This window comes from Acanthochromis polyacanthus, chromosome 12 (genome assembly GCF_021347895.1).
Source record: "Acanthochromis polyacanthus isolate Apoly-LR-REF ecotype Palm Island chromosome 12, KAUST_Apoly_ChrSc, whole genome shotgun sequence".
NCBI lineage: Eukaryota > Metazoa > Chordata > Actinopteri > Pomacentridae > Acanthochromis > Acanthochromis polyacanthus.
Genome location: NC_067124.1, coordinates 6,111,044 through 6,132,093, shown reverse-complemented (window position 1 = coordinate 6,132,093; position 21,050 = coordinate 6,111,044). Strand labels below are relative to the sequence as shown.

General features: G+C 40.1%; 1 protein-coding gene across 1 annotated transcript in view; it reads left to right on the top strand.

Moving 5' to 3' along the window:
* tsnare1 (T-SNARE Domain Containing 1) overlaps positions 1-21,050 on the top strand; it is a 217,941-nt gene that overhangs the window by 118,840 nt on the left and 78,051 nt on the right. Inside the window, exon 8 of the mRNA XM_051956820.1 lies at positions 8,180-8,335. Coding sequence (XP_051812780.1) covers positions 8,180-8,335 — 156 coding nt within the window. The remainder of the gene's footprint in view (positions 1-8,179; positions 8,336-21,050) is intronic.

Sequence of the window (21,050 nt, the reverse complement as noted above, 5' to 3'; positions counted from 1 at the left end):
CGTTGTGTTATTCTCCCTTGCTGAGCTGTAGTTTCTAAACACCATTGTGCATTGGCTTTTAGAAAACATTGTAAATAGTTGTGTCTCTCGCATGCTGGTTAACAACAAAGTCACAGAACACAACACACAAAGTTGCTGCAAGCAAGCAAGACGTTATCAGACAAAGATGCGTTACCCTGCTAGGTATACGAGAAACCAAAGAGACACGTGCACTGCTAAACCAGCACAACTTAATGCAAAACTGAAGATGTTTTTTTACATTAAACTTGGAGAGGTGAGAACAGTTTCTTGATTACTGGTTGATTTACTTCTCTTTTCGTGGCCAGACAAGTGTTAGTTCTACTTCATCCTCTCATCAGAATTGTTAACACTGACACCTACTTTGACATGAGGAAGAAGGGCCCTTATATAGATTGCAGAACCCTACAAAACTCATGCAATGAGTGAGTGCTCGGTATACTTCCACCTGCTTTACTGAAGGGGAACCTAGCAAACACATGACAAAAGCCAAGTGGCTGTTCACAAGGGATTTCTTTATTAAGAAAAGTCCAATATACAGGAGATTCACAGAAAAAGATATTCAAAAATGGAGACCAGCTTGTTAACTGACAGTGGTGTAGCTGTCGAAATGAAAATAGATTTGGTTTTATTTATACAAAAATATTATTATTGAAAATAAACTGAAATAAATCTCAAATCCACTGACTGGCGGTACCTTGTGGCATTATTTAGTATGTTTACCTTTGGCCTGTGCCGATAGGTCTCAGTCAGCCTTACACAATTGGACACTGCAATTATGACCCATTCTCCTTTGCGAAACTATTCAAGCTGCGTCCATTTACATGGTGATCGAGAGTGAAAAGCTGTTTTCACAAATTCTCCAGAACTTGTCTCCACTGTTGTTAAAGTATCTCTGTGTCAATTTAGCTGTATGCTTCAGATCATTGTCTTGCTGGAAAACAAATCTTCTCCCACTCTTGCAAAGTGCATCTGCCTGTCCTTTAGGATTTCCTTTTACTTTGTTGCATTCATTCTGCTCTTAACCTTTACAAACCTCCCAGGACCTGCTGCCAGGATCTAGTCTGATGGCCAAAAAGCTAATTTTTTGTCGCATCAGACCAACAAACTTTTTCCAGTTGACTTCAGAGTCTCCCACATGCCTCCCAATGAACTTTAATTGAGATTTAATATCAGCTTTTTTCAACAGTGACTTTCTCTTTGCCAAAGTAGTGAAGACGCCGGACTACAGATGCTATGTGCACAGTCTCTCTCATCTCAGCTTGTAACTCCTTCAGAGGTGTCATAGGTGTTTGGGGGCCTTTCTCATTACTTTCTTGCACAGTCATTCAGTTTTTAAGGCTGATCCATTCTAGACAGATTTAGTTAAGGTCTATTTCTTCCATTTCTTAATGATGAATTTAACTGCACTCCACCTGGAAATTGCATTATATCTTTCCCCAACATCTGCTTTTTTAAATAACCTTTTCATGGAGTTGCTTGGACTTTTCTTTTGTCTTTACTGTGTAGTTATGCTCAGAAGTATTGATTCACCAGTGACTAAACCTTCCAGATATAGGTGTCTTTATACTACAGTCACTTCAGACAGATTCACTGAACAATTAACAAATTGTGTGGCTTCTAGCACTATTCAGCTGCACCTATGTTAAATTTAGTAAGTCACTTTAAAGGGAGGTGAACTTATTATACATTTAATATTTTTAATTAAGTGACATTGCCTTGTACTGCTAGGTTTGAAAACAACAACAACAACAAAACCAACCATAATCTGTTGTTGAAAAGCAATAGAAGAGGAAAACTTCTTATTTTTATTAGTAGAGTAAAAAGGAAGGGGGGCAGGTGGTGGGAGCAGATGTGGCTCAGGTAGTGGAGCAGATTGTGTCCAGTAATTGCTAGGATGGTGATTCAATACCTAGTCTCTTCACATGCAGAAGTTTCTTTGGGCAGGAAAGGCACTGAATCCAAAGTTGCTACCGATGGCAGACAAGCACATTGCAGTTCAGCTCTGTCACCAGTGTGTGTGTGTGTGTGTGTGTGTGTGTGTGTGTGTGTGTGTGTGTGTGTGTGTGTGTGTGTGTGTGTGTGTGTGTGTGTGTGTGTGTGTGTGTGTGTGTGCGCATGGGAAGCATTGTGAAGCACTTTGGATACCACAGAGGAAGTAATCTCCTTGAGATGACAACAGACATTTGTCTGTCGGTTCTTACATTTCAGAAAAGATCAAGTACATTCAAAAATTGAAATTATAATAATGACATCTATGTATTTTTAAGTTATTTTTGGGCCTTCTCTTGGCTTTATTAGACAGGCTAGTTGTCACAAAGCGGGCGGTGTGAACCCAAGCAGCAGGCAAACAGGCAGGTGGGTGAATAAATAAGGATTTAATACATATATATATATATATATATATTAAATGAACAAAAAGCACTCAATGGGAGAGGTACAGGGAAATAACAGAATGGGGAAAACTAAACTGAACTAAGGGCGGACCAGACGGCCGAGGTGAAAACTAAATTAAACTGAAATAACAGGGGAGAGGTGACTCACAACTGTCTGGGGAATCAGGAGACGAGGAGGGGGGCAGAACTGAGGGAACCGGTGGCGGGGATGTGGAAAGGACCAAGGAGCAGGCAGATCAGAAGCAGGCGAAGGGGGGTGCAGAGCGGAGCGGGGGTGACGAGCAGGCGAGGTAATCCATGAGTCCAGGAAACGGTGTGCTCATGACGGAGTGCAGCATGTAACGGCCCAGCATCGAGCTGTGAGGAGAGCCAGGCTTTTATCTGCCAGTGATTGCTGATCACCAGCAGCTGGGCTTCTTCACAGCTGCTCGTAATGAGGTGAGCCAGAGCACAGGAGCGGGAGGGGGCGTGACACTAGTAGACAGGCAGACAGGAAAGTAGGGAGAAGAATGGGAGGAATACCTGCAGCAAAGGGCTGTGAGCTGGAATCAAACCTCGGCTGCTGCATCAGAGACTATAGCGCCTGTTCATGGCTGCCCGCTCAACCCGTTGAACTATCTGGGTGCCTGTAACAATTATATAATAATTGTTAAAAAAATATATAATAATATTAACTCTGTATGTGACATACAAAAAACTGATCTGGAGCTTTTATCTTTATGCATGCATTTTCTCTGCTTGATATTTGTTGCATTCTTGGATTTGGAGCCTGTTTGTGCTTTTACTCTTGCTTGTAGTTTTTCTCCAGGGGCCACCGTACAAATGAGGTCTACTGTGTTAATAAGTGAGATCTGGAGGTGCTGACAGGCAGAGGTCAGCTCGCAGTTTCTGTTTCTAGACACCGCACTAATCAAAGTTAGCTAGCTGCTGGCAGTGCTTCCATTTTCAGCACCTTTATGTCTCACTCAATAATTCTTCAGAAGGGTTATTGAAAGACTCCATCTTGAACGCCACCTTCCTGTTGAAGTGAATGGAGAATCATTTGCAACTTGAAACAGTTGGACAGTAACAATTCTAAGAAGAACCATTGTTCTCACAAAGTGCTTCACAAAATCTGTCTTTTTTACAGAGAGGAAAGTCACATGTACCAACATTTTATGTCCCACTGAAGGCATATTATCAAGGTCTTTTTTACTGCAAGCGTTAAAAGGTAAAGAGCTTTGGGGGCGGCAAGCTGGATGGTCCATTATAACTCAGACTTCACTCAATGCATAGCAGCAAGTTCACTAATCAGTGAGTACATTGTGAAAGAACAAATTGGTCAAACTACATTTTATGTAAGTACAGAGTGTGTATTTTGTGCCGTAGATGAAGTGGAATCATTTTAAGTCAGTGGATAGCAAATGATGAGAGGCGTCCTGACGTTTGGAATCTCATACATATGCATTTAGAAAAGCATTTTTCAGACAAATGCAAATGGTATTGACTGTTTCCCACACACATCTTTAAATTCACGTCATCACAGTCAACTGGCATCGGCAGCAGGGAACTCAAAACTGTGTGAACTTTTTAGCAGCGCTTGAACTTGTGCAATAAAAAGTCAGAATGATTGTCTTGAGTCTTTTTCCATCAGTGTGATGTACTAATATATTCTGTAGCTATATGTATGTATGTGTAGGAGTGAGCATGCATTGCAGAGTTGCTGAGGAGTGGTGAGTCACATTGTGGCAAGCAGACACAGCACTGTGACTCAATCTGGGTTGGTCGCTGCGCTCTGACCCACTCTGGCCTCTCTACTGTGAATTAGCTGTGCACTCAGTCACACAAAGGTGGAACATATTAGCAATGCAAAAAAGTCAACCAGACCTCACTCTGAAGATATGTCTCTTCCCTTGAGTCTGCTTTTGTTTTCACATGTAACAAAGTGTGCATATGCAGAGTGTGGCCTCGATTTCAGCAATCCACTGCTCTGAACTAACATGCTTTGTTAAAATATCAGGAACTATCTACTCCAAATTGTCTGAATTGAAATGTCAGGTCTTTCATTGCCAAAATAAACACCATTACGATTGATCTTCTCCATTGTTGAAAACATGAGCTCAGCATGGAAATACCATGGAAACTGTGGTGTCTTTCAGTCATTGCCATAATAGCAACAGCTATGCCCTACTTTGACAGGAAATGGAAGATAAACGTGGAGAACACTGAACACTTTCATAATAAAAATGGTGATTAAAGTCTTTCGATGCTGCATCTTAAAGGGGAACTTCGATTTTTTTCAACCTGGGGTCTGTTTTCATATGTCATTTCATACATGTGAGTGATGGAGAAATTGATTTTCAACATAGCTCCAGTATTTAGCCAAGCAGGCAGCTTAGCAGCTCAGCTAGCAGCTCGGCTAGCGAAGAGTATGGGGCAGCTGGCCCCCCGCGTCAAAGTCCGCCCTAACATGCTTTTTGCCCCACACTGACCAGCTCAGATAGTCTCAATGAGTGTCCCACAACATACTAGAGATGAGAAGTGAACGAAAACCTCCACATTATCTGGCGATCGCTCTTTGTTGTGGTCTGTATCCAAATCTCAGGACGCAAGAAAGCAAATCTCATTCTGAAATCGCGCGATAGCTCACGCCAAAACCGGTGTTTTGGCGCAAGCTCTCGCTAACTTTTCGCTAGCCGAGCTGCTAGCTGAGCTGCTAGCTGAGCTGCTAAGCTACCTGCCTGGCTAAATACTGGAGCTATGTTGAAAATTCATTTCTCCATCACTCACATGTATGAAATTACATATGGAAACAGACCCCAGGTTGAAAAAAAACGAAGTTCCGCTTTAAGATCTACTCTTAAGCAGGTGGAAGTGCTGGTAGAAGTATTCAACTCATGTAATTTCAGCCAGTGATATTCAAGTACCCCGGGGGTAGGATAATTTTGCAGTTTCCAAGAGTGACAGGGTTTCATCATCATCATCAAACTTTATTACAGACACAGGGTCCAGATAAAGGACAGGTTTATCTACAAAAAAGTAGTGAGCTAAAAGTAATAGATTAAAACTAGCTTTTCTAAAAATAAACAAATAGCAAAAAGGGCGTTGATAAATCATTTAACCCACTGGTACTTGCTAAAAGAAAGGCACAAACAGTTTAAATCATTGTCTAATTGACAGATAGATTGATTTAGAACTCTTGACTGCTGCCATTACTATCACTGCAACTGTATTTCTACTACTACACCGAGATCCTACTACTGTTGCTGCTGACAAATGGACTACTATTCAGTTTCACACATACACTACCATTCAAAAGTTTGGGGTCACCCAAACCATTCCATGTTTTCCATGAAAACTCCCACTTTTATTCATGTGCTAACATAACTGCACAAGGGTTTTCTAATCATCAATGAGCCTTTCAACACCATTAGCTAACACAATGTAGCATTAGAACACAGGAGTGATGGTTGCTGGAAATGTTCCTCTGTACCCCTATGGAGATATTCCTTTAAAAATCAGCCGTTTTCAGCTAGAAGAGTCATTTACCACATTAACAATGTCTAGACTGGATTTATAATTCATTTAATGTTATCTTTATTAAAACAAAACAAAAAACTGCTTCTCTTTCAAAATTAATGACATTTTTAAGTGACCCCAAACTTTTGAACAGTAGTGTACATCTACAGGCAATTTAGAGCTGCCAGTTAACTTTACCTGTATCTCTCTGGGATGACAGGGGTTAACGAACAAAGGGATCTCTTACAATCTCCAAACATGCCCCAGTCTAGAACCTCCCTGCTTTGAGGAGACAGAGTTAGCCACTGCAACAGACATGTCTACAGGAAAACACTGCAGGAACTGCCTTTTCAGACATGCACTCTGTGCACTCTATGCCTGAATGTGCATGGTCACTCTTTTATAAAGTTTTGCTGGCAGTCTTACTAGGCTGGACATAGTCACGCTCCATCTCACTTTTAACACAGCACAAATATGAATTTCAATTAATTATTTCAGTTTTATTTATATTCACCAATTCACAGTATGTGTCGTCTCATAGCACTTCACATAGTAAGGTGAAGACAGAAAACCTATGAGCGAGCAGTCAATGACAGTGGGGAAGAACAAAACAAAAAAAACTTTAATGGGCAGGGGAAAAAACTAAAACTCAGACACAACCACGGTAAGGGGAGGTGGCCATCTGCCTGGGGTGAGACTTCTGTTACCTATCTGTTAATGTGACTGTACTTATCAGATAGGCCCACATAAGCAACAGTACTCCGAGTTGTGTAAAACAAATTGAAATTTCTTTTTTCTCCATTTCAGCATCAATATTTGTCAAAAAAAAAAAAACATCACAGAGAGCAAAAGACACAGATTGTGTGCCAGAATCACAACACACCCTTCTTACACTTTTCATACAATTTAAAATCATTTCATCTCCAAACTGACATTTCCATATCAATAAAACTTTCATGATACTTACCACCAGTCAATATAATCCATTTTCTTTGCCTCACAAGATCACTAGATGTTAGCAAGAGCTGACATTGCTTGAAGGATTTTTTTTCCTCTGAGCTTATTAAATATCTGCAGCATCAAACAGCAGTAGAATCCATATGTGTGACTTATTATTAAAAATTAAACCCAGCACGGCAACTGATCAGTCCAAGATCCAAGTCGCACTGTGTACTCGTCTTCACATCAGATAGGTGAGCTGTCACAAAGAAGTGCAGTTTATCAGCTACAGTTAAATCATTTGTTGCATAGTGGCCATCCTCAGCTTGAGTCCTGAGCTGGTATCACAGCTGTCAGAATAGTTTGATTTTACTGTTTTAGACATGTAGCATTTGTTTATTAATTATTGATGATCAGAAATCACGGCATTACAGAATGTGTCCATTTAATGTACATTAGCCACAATGAAAATGACTTTGTGCTGAGTACAGGCGTGTGTTATGCATGTGTACATTATGTACGGATACTGAATTTTAATTGTTTCTTGCCTCATTTCTGATGGATTAGTCCCAATAAGTCCTCAGCGGTGGATTTGTAGTAGGATCACAATCATGTGATCGTCAGCAGGCGGCTGATGTAGAGTTCGCTTGTTGTCATAGTTAGTGATGCCTTGCCGTTATCTCTCAATGATACAGACATCTTGAACAAATCCATGGATCCAGACTATAAGCTGCATCACTACCAAAATCTAATCACTTGGTCCTTATGTCATTTCTGACCTTCCTTGAAAATTTAATCCAAATCGTTATTCCGTTTTTGAGTAATGTTGCTAACAGACAGACAAACAAACATGCGCTAATTGTTCTATAACTCTGACTCATTCATTGGTGGAGGAATAACAGAACAATGTTATTTAAAGGCATTGATGAAGCCAGCAGTGGTATGGATCCCCTGTCTGAAAAGGGCTCCATTCACCTCTTCATCAGAAGATAACACTGTACATTAGTTAACAAGAATGTTCTTGGAGCAACATTGGTTTCAAAGGTTGATGGTCAGTAAACTATGTTCTGGATGATGTGATGATAAGATTACACAGTGGATAAACTGTAGGGAGCGGTATAGTTTATTCATCATACACACAGGTTGGTATGACGTGGAACTGCAGCATGTTGCCAACCAATCAGATCGGAGCACTGAGATCATGTGGCAGCAGACACACTCTGGAGGTCTGAAAGTGCGTTTCCTGTTCTTGCTGTATCCATTTCCATTCCAGCTGTTTATTTAATTAAATGTAATGTGTTTGTGTGTACATGTGTGCTCTCCCACAGAGTCCTCAGACCCCATCCACTGAGCAGATAGAGGACAGTCCACTGTTTGGAGAAGCAGCAAGCTCAGAGGGAGGAGCTCAGGCTTTTTTGTCTGAGATAAGTGAGGAGGATGTGGAGGTGCTTCGTCAGAGAGAGGAGGCCCTGCTTCAGATTGAAGTAAGAAAACTGACATATTTATGTATGTATTTGTTTATATATCTTCAATTGTTTGACCAGCTAAATTCACCACACACAGAAATGACACAGTTGTCCAATAGGCCTACGATCACTGACCAGAACAACCTTCCTGTAGTTGCTGGTTGCCAATCCCTAGCAACATGAGGATATTAGAATTATTGCTTAAGGGCAACAATTTAGAGCCCCTTAAAAATGGCTTGAACAGTTGTGTTTGATTCAAGTAGGAATGGTTATGGATGTGGAACAACAAGCAATTGGGCACAGACTTCTAGCAGCACTGAGCCTTTTTCAGCTACATTTTGCAATCTGGCAAAGTGCTGCTGCTGGTTAAAGGCCAGACCTGAACTTTTTCAGGGACTTATTTTTCAAGAAAATCACCACAACAACAGATCCAAACTGACTCCCTGATCTCAACAGATACCTGATAGATACATATTTAGAAACCACTAGATTTGGAACTGAGAGCCATAGGCTGGATAGTGAAGTCAGGCAGCCTTGAAAGACCAACTAACACATTGTTGGGTTTTGTCTTTTCATTAGGCTTTTGTTTGTTTATTTGTTGTTTTGGGGGAAAATAGATAAATAAATAAACTCACACCATGCCAGTGGATTAAGGAAGCCGGATCTCTTGGATTCCTGGGTCTACCCTAGGGCCTGACACTAGCAATTTTTTATTTTTTTTGCTGTTTCTGATATAATTAAACAAATCAATATACCTTAGTCTGTAATTTACTATAAAATGCTGTCTTTTCAGTAGATATCTTTCATAGATTGTCCCAGAAGTCATTGTGATGGGCATTTTGAAATTATTAATACACAGATAGCAGACGAGGAGAAGAATCCTTCTTGAAAGGAATAGTCTACACCCGGTGAATCAGACTGGGCACATCCTAACTATCTAAACATGTTAACGAGCTAAATATCTACAATCTTTCTCCAGAAAAGCAAAGCACACCTTTAAAGGAATTAGTCTGATATTTGCCACTCATGCTTCACTTTCCTCACCTCTGTATTGCCACAGAGTCTACAAAATCCAAACAAGCAACCTTGTGATTAAATGTTTGCCAATATTCTCTCAGGGTGGCTAAGCTGCTTGTAGCTTGTGTCAGTTGAGAAATGACAGCATATATTCCCATGTGTGTAAATAACACCTAAGGTCTTTTACAGCATAAATATAAACGCTCTGGTCATTAACTTTTGAAACAGTCAGGTATCTGATAAAAAAACAGCTACGGTTAAAAATCACTCCCCAAAACAAAATGAAAAACAAACTAGGTATTTGTTTTCTTCAAATATTGCCTCCCAGGAGGCCAACACATGCCAAGTTAGTAACTAGAAACTCCAACGGGCTCTGTCTTCTCCCACTTCCAAAAAGCTTATTAGTATTTTGTCACAGTAACCCATGCTGCTGCAGGATATTGAATGCAACCCAATTACTAAGGTGCTTATATAGACTTGTTTGTTCCTTTACCTGGGTAAAGTGTGTATGGAATCATAATGTTTCTCAACTTAACTTTTAAAGCCGTCATGAGAGAACATGTCATTCTGTGAAACAGAAACAGAAAAAGAATTTAGAAAATGTCTCTGATGTGATACAGGTAAGCGTACAGATGGGGGAAACCTTTTGAGGATGAGGTTGGCCTGCTGTATTATCAGACTGTTCCAGAGTTTGTTCATGCCCCTGCCTCTTTAAGGAAGCTGCTATTTATGGTAGCACTTTTGTCACATGTAGACTTAAATATCCATGATGCACTAAAAGAAGATTTCAACTTGCTCTGACTTATTTTGGTCTTTTGATGACAGTGTTAACAAGCTGTGAAAACATTATTGACATGTTACCCTTCAACTTGATAAGATGGACATCAGTTCAATTCAATTTAATTTTATTTATATAGTGCCAATTACAGGCCAAAATATCTCAACATGCTTCACAGAACCCATATGCCTGAACCCCCAGAGCAAGCCCTATAGGTGACAGTGGCAGGAAAAAACTGTAAGAAAAAACTTTGCAAGAAAAAACACTCTTTGAGCTGAGAGAAACCTTGAGCAGAACCCGACTCTTTATAAGAGGGACCCATCCGCCTGCTGGCTGGCAGGCTCAGAGGGACGGAAGAGATAAACAGGCAACAGCTGCCAACAATTTTAAACTAACATTAAAATTCACTGAAAGTCAAATGTCCACTTGATGAATTTAAATCCAATATTTGCTCTCCCCATAGCTCAAGTTTTGGTCTCCACCATGTCTTGAGGGGAATATCATTCTGTTCACCAGTCTCAACCTGTGAACAACAGCAAAATTATTACCAGATAGCTAAACAATGGGCAGGAACTCAGAAACAAGGAGCTGAAGATTTTTATGATTACTCCATGCAAGTTTGACAGATTGCTATAATAAAAATATGAAGTGCTCTGCCATAGTAACTTGAATCTAACTTAAACCTGTTGCAGTGTAATACAGGGTGGGCCAAAAGTAGGCTTGCAACTATTTCGCTATTTGTTTCCCGTTTTAGATCTAATTTATAATTTATCCTAATTTATTCCAAATCAGCATTCCATATCCCTTATTCATGTTTTGGAAATGTTATTAAGGCATTTCTTCCAATTTTGGCTTCAGTTTTTTTATGTTTTCTTTTTTCTTTTTCTTTTTTTAAATTTATAGGAATTGTGAGCAACGGCAAACAAATTAAACAGAGAGCAAAGAAAATGTATACGAAAGCAGTATTGGAAGTGTGAAAATGCCAAGCAGGTGTGCACATCATGGCAAGGAGCCTTTAACACTCCCGCACCTTCACGCCACCTTTAGGCCATTTATGCCATGAGAAATAAATTTGAAAGGTTCAGTGGTCAATTTACCAAAGTCCTATCTACTAAGTGTCAGCCTACTTTTGGCCCATCCTGTATATCTGATTTCATAGTTTTAGTTGTTTAGGGTGAAATTGATAAGACAAACAATATGTTTTTTAAAAATAAATTTCTTTAGAAGCTTATTATCCTTTCATTTCCAATTTGTTTTTACCACCCCAATCCCCCCGAACCCCTTTTTTTTTCACTGTCATTGCAATAAACTGAAACTCTAATTTTGGCTTAATGCAATGACAACAATATGTGAATTTGGAAAGTACAGATCTCCACTCAGGTCAATGCTCTATTTCAAATGTTTATATAAATTTAATAGGTTCTTCCTTTGCTCTTGCTCCACCTGTCTGTAAAGTTTAATGAAATGTAGATTGGTCATTTTTGACAGACAATTGGTACTGAAAACATAGCTCCACCTCACCTGCCACCTTATTTTACAAGTAATAAACCATCACAATGTTTAAATCATGCTACACGATGCAATCATTATACTAACCTTTAACTTCTTCACATTCACCAGTGTGAGTATGAGCCAAGTGAGAATTCTGCTGCTACATTTCAAATGGCATCAGCGTATTTCTGAATTTATACGTGGTCACAATTCAATGGTGTAAATCACTTAAAGACTGCATTAAAGCAAAGATAGATATGCATATTTATTCCAAAAACCAAAAAAGTTCCAAGCTTTCCACTCTGATATCTGGGGTTTATTGAACATGCAACTCTGCTTCAGGAAAATCTGCTGATGAAGCTTTAAAGGAGATATTGTACAACTTCATGAGCCGTCTCAGAAGCATCTGGCTGAATGAAATGAGACATTCTGCTTTTAAAATGACAAGCCTATACATAGCAGTCCAGAGCTGGACTGTAGCTTTCCGTCCAGGGTTTGAAAAATAATTATAATGTTTTAGGAGCACTTTGCAGCATAATGAAGATGTATCTCTGTGCCCAGTCGGAGCTGTCTGAACTTCATCAACATTTCAAATCAGCTAATCCCACTGCAGGAGCCGAACTCTGAATAGGAGTGAAAAAAGGAAGAACATCAATCTCTCCCCACAGAGTGACACACAGTGAAAGAGCTGCAGCACGAATGACAGCTTCATTTCAGCACAGCAGCCGAGATGGGCCAGGCAGATGATTGGTGTTCAGACTGGGTCGTCTGGCCTGCGCTTTAGTCATAGCAGCATGGATAAATGTCATCGTCAGCGCTCAGGCAGGTGCTGAGGGGCTTGACGTTGTTCCTTTGGGGAGAGTGATAGTATCTGACAATGTGCTTTTTCACCTCCACGCTACCCTCCTCGTCACCATTCTTTTCATCCAAACACCTCAGCCCTCTACCCAACCCAACCCCCACTACACACACACACACACACACACACACACACACACACACACACACACACACACACACACACAAACTACTAAATCAGCAGTATTTGTGGTGTGTCCTAACACACCACGCTTTTTTTTTTTTTTGTTAACGGCTCTCTCCCAGTGGACCAGAGAGCCTGGAGTCTGTCATCGTTATCAGCCTCCGTCTCTCTGGAAAAGGTTTGATGTGGTTCTAAGGTTAATTTTGCTTTCCTTAGAGACTGGATGTATGTGTTCGCTCTGCTGAGGCTTCCCAGCTGCAGTTTTGACAGTAAGGTGTAGTGCACCGACTGAAAGTAAAGCCAGTCTGAGATGTAGAAAACAGGACTAATTATCATGTCTGACATCTTCTCCTGAACTGAGGATGTAATTAAAAATGACACAAGGATTATCGCAAGTGAATTTCCACAAGCAACAACAAAAAAAGAGTTTATCACCTAGAAATCGCACAGGTCTTTCAGAAAAATATAATCAATAGACGTTAAAATTTGTCTTTCTTGAATGCCTTCAAGTGATCCAGTCATGGAACACTGACCCCTGTTGCAGTACCTTTTACCTTGTCTGAGTGGATGCTGTGTGCAGTTTTCTTGGGTTTTCAGCACGTAGTTTATTTCTGGTGTTCGTCCAATGTCCTGATGTTTCTCTGATTCTTTCACCTGCTATGTGTGAAACAACAGCAGTACAAAATGAAACATCTGTTTTCCCCTATATGTTGTATTTGTTTTGTTGTTCTTCTGACCTTATTAATAATCTAATGTATAATAAAAAGGCTAAACTGGTAATCCTTCTAAAGTCATATTATTTGCTTAAAGTGACATGGCGGCAGCAAGGTCTGACTTCCTTTTCACCTGAAATCCTAATCATGTGAGAAAAGTTTTGTCAACACCAGTCACATAAATATATCAAATTTCAAGCTGAAAATGTATACTATTGATGCGAGACAGAGCCCTAGTAGTATTACCATCTGCACTGTCAATGTATGGAAGCAGCTTTTTAGAGTAAATTATATTCCTTCGATTAGTATCACTGTGTCATAGTTTTGACTCTTGTGTAGATTTTTACAGAAAACTTTATTTGATTTTCTTTTTTTTTGCATTCATACCTATTGGACCCTGGTCTGCTAATCCCACAGACTGTTTTCGTTAAGCAGCAGCTAGCATTAGCAGACTACACCTGTGTTAACTGTAGCTGACACAGAGAAACGTGTGTGTGTATTGTGTTAGCATTATCGATAATTTTATAAGATTGAACCTAACAGTGCACAACATCCCTGTATTAACAGTTGTTATACATGTAACCCATTTAACACAAACAGGAAAGTTAAAAGGAAATATTGCACTATTTTCATTTCATGTGGAAATGACACATAAGAGTTCAACCATCACCACCAAAAGACAATAGCTCTATTTAACAGATAGTTCATGATGAAACATCACCACATTATCTCCTAATGGGACTAAAGGAGTCTTCAGATTATTAAAAATGTTTTGTAAAAATGTCAAACTTACTCTGTCTTACTCTAAGAAATGTTTTAGCAGACATAGGGGGTATGTCGTTATAATGTTGTCGAGTTATGCAGGCATAAGTGTGTATTAGACTGTTGTTCCTTACACTGTTGTGTGATCAGCTGCTATATTCAGGTGACTGATGGGGATCTAATTAGTGTGACTCTGTGTTCTTCACATGCTGATCTATATTCAGTAAAATCAGTTACTAATTTGGGCTGCACAGTGGATTGGTGATTCAGACTTTCGCCCTGCACCTGGAAGATCCCCGGTTCGCGTCCCGGCCTCCTGGGATCTTTCTGCAATCTTTCCACAGCCCAAAAACAAGCTCAGACTCAGAATTGTCCATTGGTGTGAATGTGAGTGTGATTGTTTGTCTCTATATGTATCCCAGTGATAGACTGGTGACCTGTCCAGGGTGTCTCCTACCTTCAACCTAAGTCAGCTGGAATAGACCCTAATGAGGATTAAGTGGTGTGTAGATAATGGGTGGATGGATAGATGCTAATTGGGTCATTTCTTCTGAAACAATGTGTTAAAATATAAAACAAAATGTGTGAAGTATACAAGAACAAAAAAACAAACAAAAAAAAGGACAACAAAAAAAACATTGTTTTCAGCTTTGTTCCATTTTCCCTGAGCTGCTGTGTTGTGTTCAGTCTTAGGGCCATGACAGCCAGTTAAATGTGCAATTGTAAGATCAGCACAGTGAGTTCTTCCTTGTGTAGATAATGATACCCACAGTGTGTTGCTGGACTAGCCTAGCCGCGCGTCTGAAGACGCAAGGGTCTAGGAACTCTCGACAGGGAGGGAGGCGGGCTAAAAGGTTGTCTTTCAAATCACTCTGCAACAATTGGGTAGGTATACAACCAATCAGCGCAACGAATAGGCTCCTAGAGCGCCAGAAATCAGAGGATGCAGTAGTTTGGTGAAGCCTTATTTATACAGTCAACGGGTGAAGCTCAAGTATATTACAGACATGTTAACAGAAAGATTATTCAGAGTCGGTGCTAATGGAGCTCAACGACTGTTGTCGTTTTTGTTGTCGACCCTGGCAGAGAATTAGATTCGTTGCGTGGGTTGTCTAGCACGGCTAGGCTAGTTGTTTCCGGTTGTTTCTGTCAGAATCGTCACGCCTCTGTCGTCATTTAGTTACGCCTGCCTTCTGACTCTACACTTCATGGTGATTCGTCGGCCAGTTTTAGGAGCATCCAGCCTCAAGGCTTACCGAGGGTAACTAGACCCTTGCGTCTTCAGAGCTGGGTCTAGCGCGGCTAGGCTATTGCTGGACAGTATTGGTTAGACCATGTTTAAAGATGGGACGCTGAACAGCTCTGAACTCCCTGTGGGACCGGCAATTGAATTTTTTGAACATATTGTCCTTGAGTGTCATCATATTATTCCACATGTTCTGACAAGAGATAGAAGTTCAGATATCAGTATCCATCCTCTGCAGCACTTTCTGCACATTCAAATCCCCCCATAGACTGTCACCTCCCAGCTGTACTTTATATGCTTTGGCACAGGAGATCATTTCATCAAAAATTAATTCATAAAAAAAAAAAAAAAAGCTTAGGGCATAACAGAGGACATCTTTCAAGGGGAATCTGAATACCACACCTGGCGCAGTAGTAAAAGAGAAAAAAAAGTCCAACAGCAAAGCGTGTCTGTCCTACCAATGTATCCCCAGGGCCATGTATCCACACAGTTTACCCTTCAGTGAAGACAGGTATAGTGGGAAACACCACCAGATAAATCATTCCACTAGACAAACAATAAGACTTTCACACCCTCAGTAGAAAAGATCTTTGAGAACGTAGTTTATTAGCAAACGTGTTTGTTATTAACCCTGGCAATCAAAAGTGTATCGATTTTCCTCTCTTTACACACCAAAGCTAATAGTATGATGGCAGATCACGTACTACTGGCTGGCTTCCTCAAGATAATGAGAATATCAGTCTTCTGTAAAATCCAAATGCTGATATTCCTCTCAAACTTCATTATCCACAAATTCAAGTTTCAGGTTTCAGTATTCACACAAGAAATTTTCTCTCTGTTATTACTGCAAAAAAAAAAAAAAAAATTCACAGATAAAGAGCATAATAATCACGGTTCGTGAATTAAAGTTTTTTTTAATATACAGTGATTGCTATTGACACATTCATGTAAGCAGTATTAAAATGTTCTTGTAAGTTCTGATGCTTTGCTTAAATGTAGTAAAGTAGAGGTAACAGTAAAGGGGTGACAGGCTGTTTAAAGAAAAACGGAATTCAGAGTCACAGTTTTTAATTTAAGAACATTATTGTCTTTTTGCGGGCAATGCGAAAAAATACTGAGATGACTAGGTTTTAATTAAATTTTAATTAAATTATAATTAAGTGAATCATTTCATTTAAGAAAGCATCTTTCCTCCTTTTCTGCCTAACTTAGAGTCTCTAGAGGAAAACTACAGGTTTAGATTTATCTTTACGGTGTGTTTCTTTCCACCTGCTTTAGATGTATTCATTTTTTGCGTATGAGAAATCCTGAGAGGCAGCCCTGTCTACCAGATATTACCTTTGTGTACAACTAAATAGTTTTCCCAATTACGTCTCATGTAAGTGCTAGCTTGAATGCATTCAGATTAAAGGGGTTTTTGTCCTGACTGAATGCATCGTTGACCTGCATCAGAGCTGGAGGGACATTGTGGATGTGTGTGGATGTCAGTTGCACAGAATGCACAATCAACACACACACACAGCAGAAACTGGAGTTTACATGTGGACAGTTTCCACTTCAAAAAACTTAAAGACTCCGTCTAGTGAAAATTAAGTTGTTTTTTCTTTTTGTTTTTGTTTATTTTTATTTTTTTAGCCCTGTTAATATATCCAAATGGTGTTTTTAGGACACATCATGAGCAAAATAAGGAGTCACCACCACGACTGACCCTCTAAGTCTTCAACAAGAAAAGCACTCAGAGAGTGCAGTACTCTGCCAAGGCTGTTGATTCCTCATATGGCATTGTCAGAAATGGAGCATTTCTTTTTAGAAGGGCAGAATTTGTTTATTAGTTATTGATGATCAGAAATCACAGCAACATAGAATGTGACCATTTAATATAGATGTACCCACAAACAAAATGACTTTGCGCTGAGTACAGACATGTGTTCTGCATGTGTACGTTACATGCGGACTGAATTGTGTAACCTAAATATGTGGCAGGCGGCGGGAATTGAGACTAAGAAACAGCTCCACAATTTAATCAGTTGTTCCTTGTCATTTCCAATACGTCCACAGTGGTGGATTTGTAGTAGGATCACAATCATGTGATCATCAGCAGGCAGCTGACATAGTGTTCAATTGTCACAATTACAATGACTCTGTGCCGCTATCAGTGACACAGAAATTTTTACCAAATCCACGGATCCAAACTATGAGCCGCATCACTACCAAAATCTAATCACTTGGTCCTTGTGTCATTTCTGATCTTCACTGAATTTCATTCAAATCTGTTAGTCTGTTTTTGAGTAATGTCGCTAACAGACAGACAGACAGACTGACTAAAGCCAATTGTCACATGCATTTTTTCTCCGCCATGTTCCTTGTCAGAATAAAAACGCAGTGTACTGATGACTGTCTCAAAAACATGACTCTTACTTCTTGGGTTTCAGTATCATTATTACACTTTAAAATAGCTTTTTGAGGATGAATAATATTGTAGCTTTCCACTGTGTAGTGCACAGTAATTTTACACTGTATGAGTCAAAAGTGAACTGGTTTGCTTGAGCTGCAGTGAGTGAGGAGGAAAGGAATGTAGTCATCTGAATGAGTGCTGAAAAAGAGTTCATCCTCTGAGGAGACGTACCTAACATTACTTTCCCTTGGCTTAAACTGACTTTGTAATGTGTAGACCTTGGCAACAGCAAAGTGCTGGACATGAATGGAGAGTTTTAGTGGTGCTAGAATACAATTCAGAGGTGACTTTAATTATTAAGAACCATCCTCTGGGAACCATGCATAGGAACAGCTAATTTCACAGCAATCTGGCCAGCAATTGCCATGATACTATATCTTGGTCTGGGCCAAAATGTGGGATGAACAGATGGACAGATTTGCAGACTCTTAAACCCACCACTATGACAGTACAAGTACAAAAGCTGTTTACTATCAGTAGCAGGAGTAAGTGCCATTTGTCGCCTTTTTGTTGTTTTGAAATCGCAGACGAGAAAGCAGGTTGAACCTCAGCAGACGGTAACCTCTGTCTTTAATATTTTCGGCTCGGTCTCCTCGTTGCCCTTCAGGTCCTGCTGCTGGCATCGTGTTGTTCAGGGATGTTTGGTCCTTGGGCTACTGCCAGAGAGGAAACATGATTTTACATTTATAAACCGTTTATTCAGTAAGGGCAAAAAAGAGATGTCTCTCATACAGTCATGGTGGAAAAATGTCATCATTTTTCCCCCTTCCTCCCTCCCTTTTCTCACCAGCAAGCGTGCGAGTAAATCTGCTTAACGGTTTTTCTGCTGCAGCAGTGACACTGTGTCCTGTTGCCCGATGCCTTTGGGCTTGGGTGGGAGATGTGGGGAGAATTTCATATCAGCATTAAGCACACTTATCAAAGAGAGTGGGAGCAGGGTGGGGGGCTTGGGAGAGGGAATGTCTGCGCATCACAGAGAATAGCAGACAAACTTATTTGTCCTTTGTCCAGGCCACTTTGATCAGCCACATCTTTACATAACTGTGTTTCTTCTAATCTGTCTCATGACTACAATTTATTACTGACGTAACCTTTTTATTCAGAATTCAAGGTGACCTCTTCCTGTACCTGAATGGACAAATGTGCTACTTGCTGTGCTAACACTGGTCATAGATTCCTTCAACTGTATCCAAGAAATCACAATTTGAATATTGATGTTTTGAACAGATGTTAAATGAAAAATAGGGAGTGTATTTACTTTTAATTGTGCATAAAAAAAGTGTTACAATGTTAGTAATGTATGAACAAGTCGTCATCATCCTTAGTGTTCTGATTGGTCAGGCTTCAAAATTAACTTTCACCAAATGCTTTCTTACTTTCCTGCAAGGTTTTAAACTCAGTTTTGTTTGTATCTAAATAATTTCATTAAGCATTTGAATATTGCTCTGCGTATGCTAGTAGGGTTTCCTTCTCCACTGAGCCATTCTTTTTCAGCCCTTGTATGGTTAATAATGTAGAAAGTTTCTGCCATCCTTGATGAATTTAAGCAGTCTGTTTTGAAGCCACTTTGGTGCCTTTGAGGGACTTGTTATGTAGGTGCACCTAATGAACTGATAAGAGTTCAAACTCATTCAGACAGAAGACGACAATTGTGAGACGAAAATTTGCGCAGAACCTACTAGGTTAATTACATTTTAATTAAATTTCTGTGCTCCCATTGAAACATGTTAAGAAGTAATGTATTGCTGTTCTTTTTTTAGTTAAATAGCAAAGCCTTCTCTTTGACGCTCTGAAACACCACATGAGGGAGGATATTCTGCAGGTGAATCGAGGTAACATTTATATGTAATACACTGGAGAGGCTTTATAACACAGATAGCATGTAACGCCAACGATCATGTAAGCTGCATCAGGAATCTGGACACTTCTCAGGCCCACATGGTTGCTCCATATGTAGTGGGGGTGGAGGTGATGAAGAGGCTCATCTCATTAGGTGTTGTTAAGAGATAGCAAGATTTTTGTTTTGACTCATCACCTCCCGAAATTTAGAGGATTTCTTGTCAGTAACATTTCAACACAAGTATTGCCCCCACATTGGAGTCTACTGCATCTAAATTAGTGTTGTTGGAACACTTGGCTGTGCTGCTGCCTCACTGTGTTATTTAAGCTGATAAGATGTCTGGATTTTAACATAAAAGAAATTTGCTTTTTTCAACTTGAGTTCATCTAAGGCTACAAACTGATCTATATTCAGGGTTGATTGGGAGCACAGAGTCACACTGAGCTGCTTGGCACATAGTAAAGAAATTGTTTCCCCCCCCTTGTGGGCTATGGATTTGCCACTATGCAGTGGCAACAGAAGGAACTTGAAATGACAAGTGTTGACAGCGAATGATGACTAATGTGCCTGTGGAGAGTGGATACGTCACCAAAATGCTGCCAAATCACAACTGACATGACAGAGTCTGTTGATGTGCTCCCTAAACCAGACAACACCTGACACACAGCGACTCACCCTCTAAAACACAGAATCACATGTACCCCCGGTCTTGTTTGCACAGCCCTGACATGATAATACGAAACATTTCTAAAGCTTTACTCTATTCCACCACATCAGTGTGTCAGAAACTGTTTCATGAGCATTATATTAGAATTTCACATTCCAAATAATAATTATAACAATAAATAGGAGGGCTGCACAGTGGCTTGGTGGTTAGAACTTTCACTACACGATCCCTGGTTTGCATCTCGGCCTTCCTAGGAACTTTCTGCATGGAGTTGCATGGAGTTTGCATAGTTTCCCTGTCATTATCTGCAGTTCCTCTGGCTTCCTCCTACAAACCAAAAACATGCTGAGGTTAACTGGTGATTCCGTAGGTGTGAATGTGAGTGTGATTGTTTGTCTGTATGTGTAGCCCTGTGATAGACTAATTACCTGTCCAGGGTGTTCCCTGCCTTCGCTCTAAGGCTACGTTCACACTGCAGGCTAAAGTGACCCAAATCCAATTTTTTTGCTCCTATGCGACCTGTATCTGATCTTTTCATGACAGTCTGAACGACACAGATCCGATTTTTTCAAATGCAACCCAGGCCACTTGGATATGTGGTCCTAATTCCGATACGTATCAGATATTTTGCCATGCGACTTCAGTCTGAACGACCAGGTCACATTTATCCGACCTATACGTCATTGGTACATGACAAACATCACTATTCTGTGTTCAAGCAAAACAAGAACCATGGCGGATGATACTGTGGAGTCCAGTCAATGGAGGGAAAGTGAGGAGGA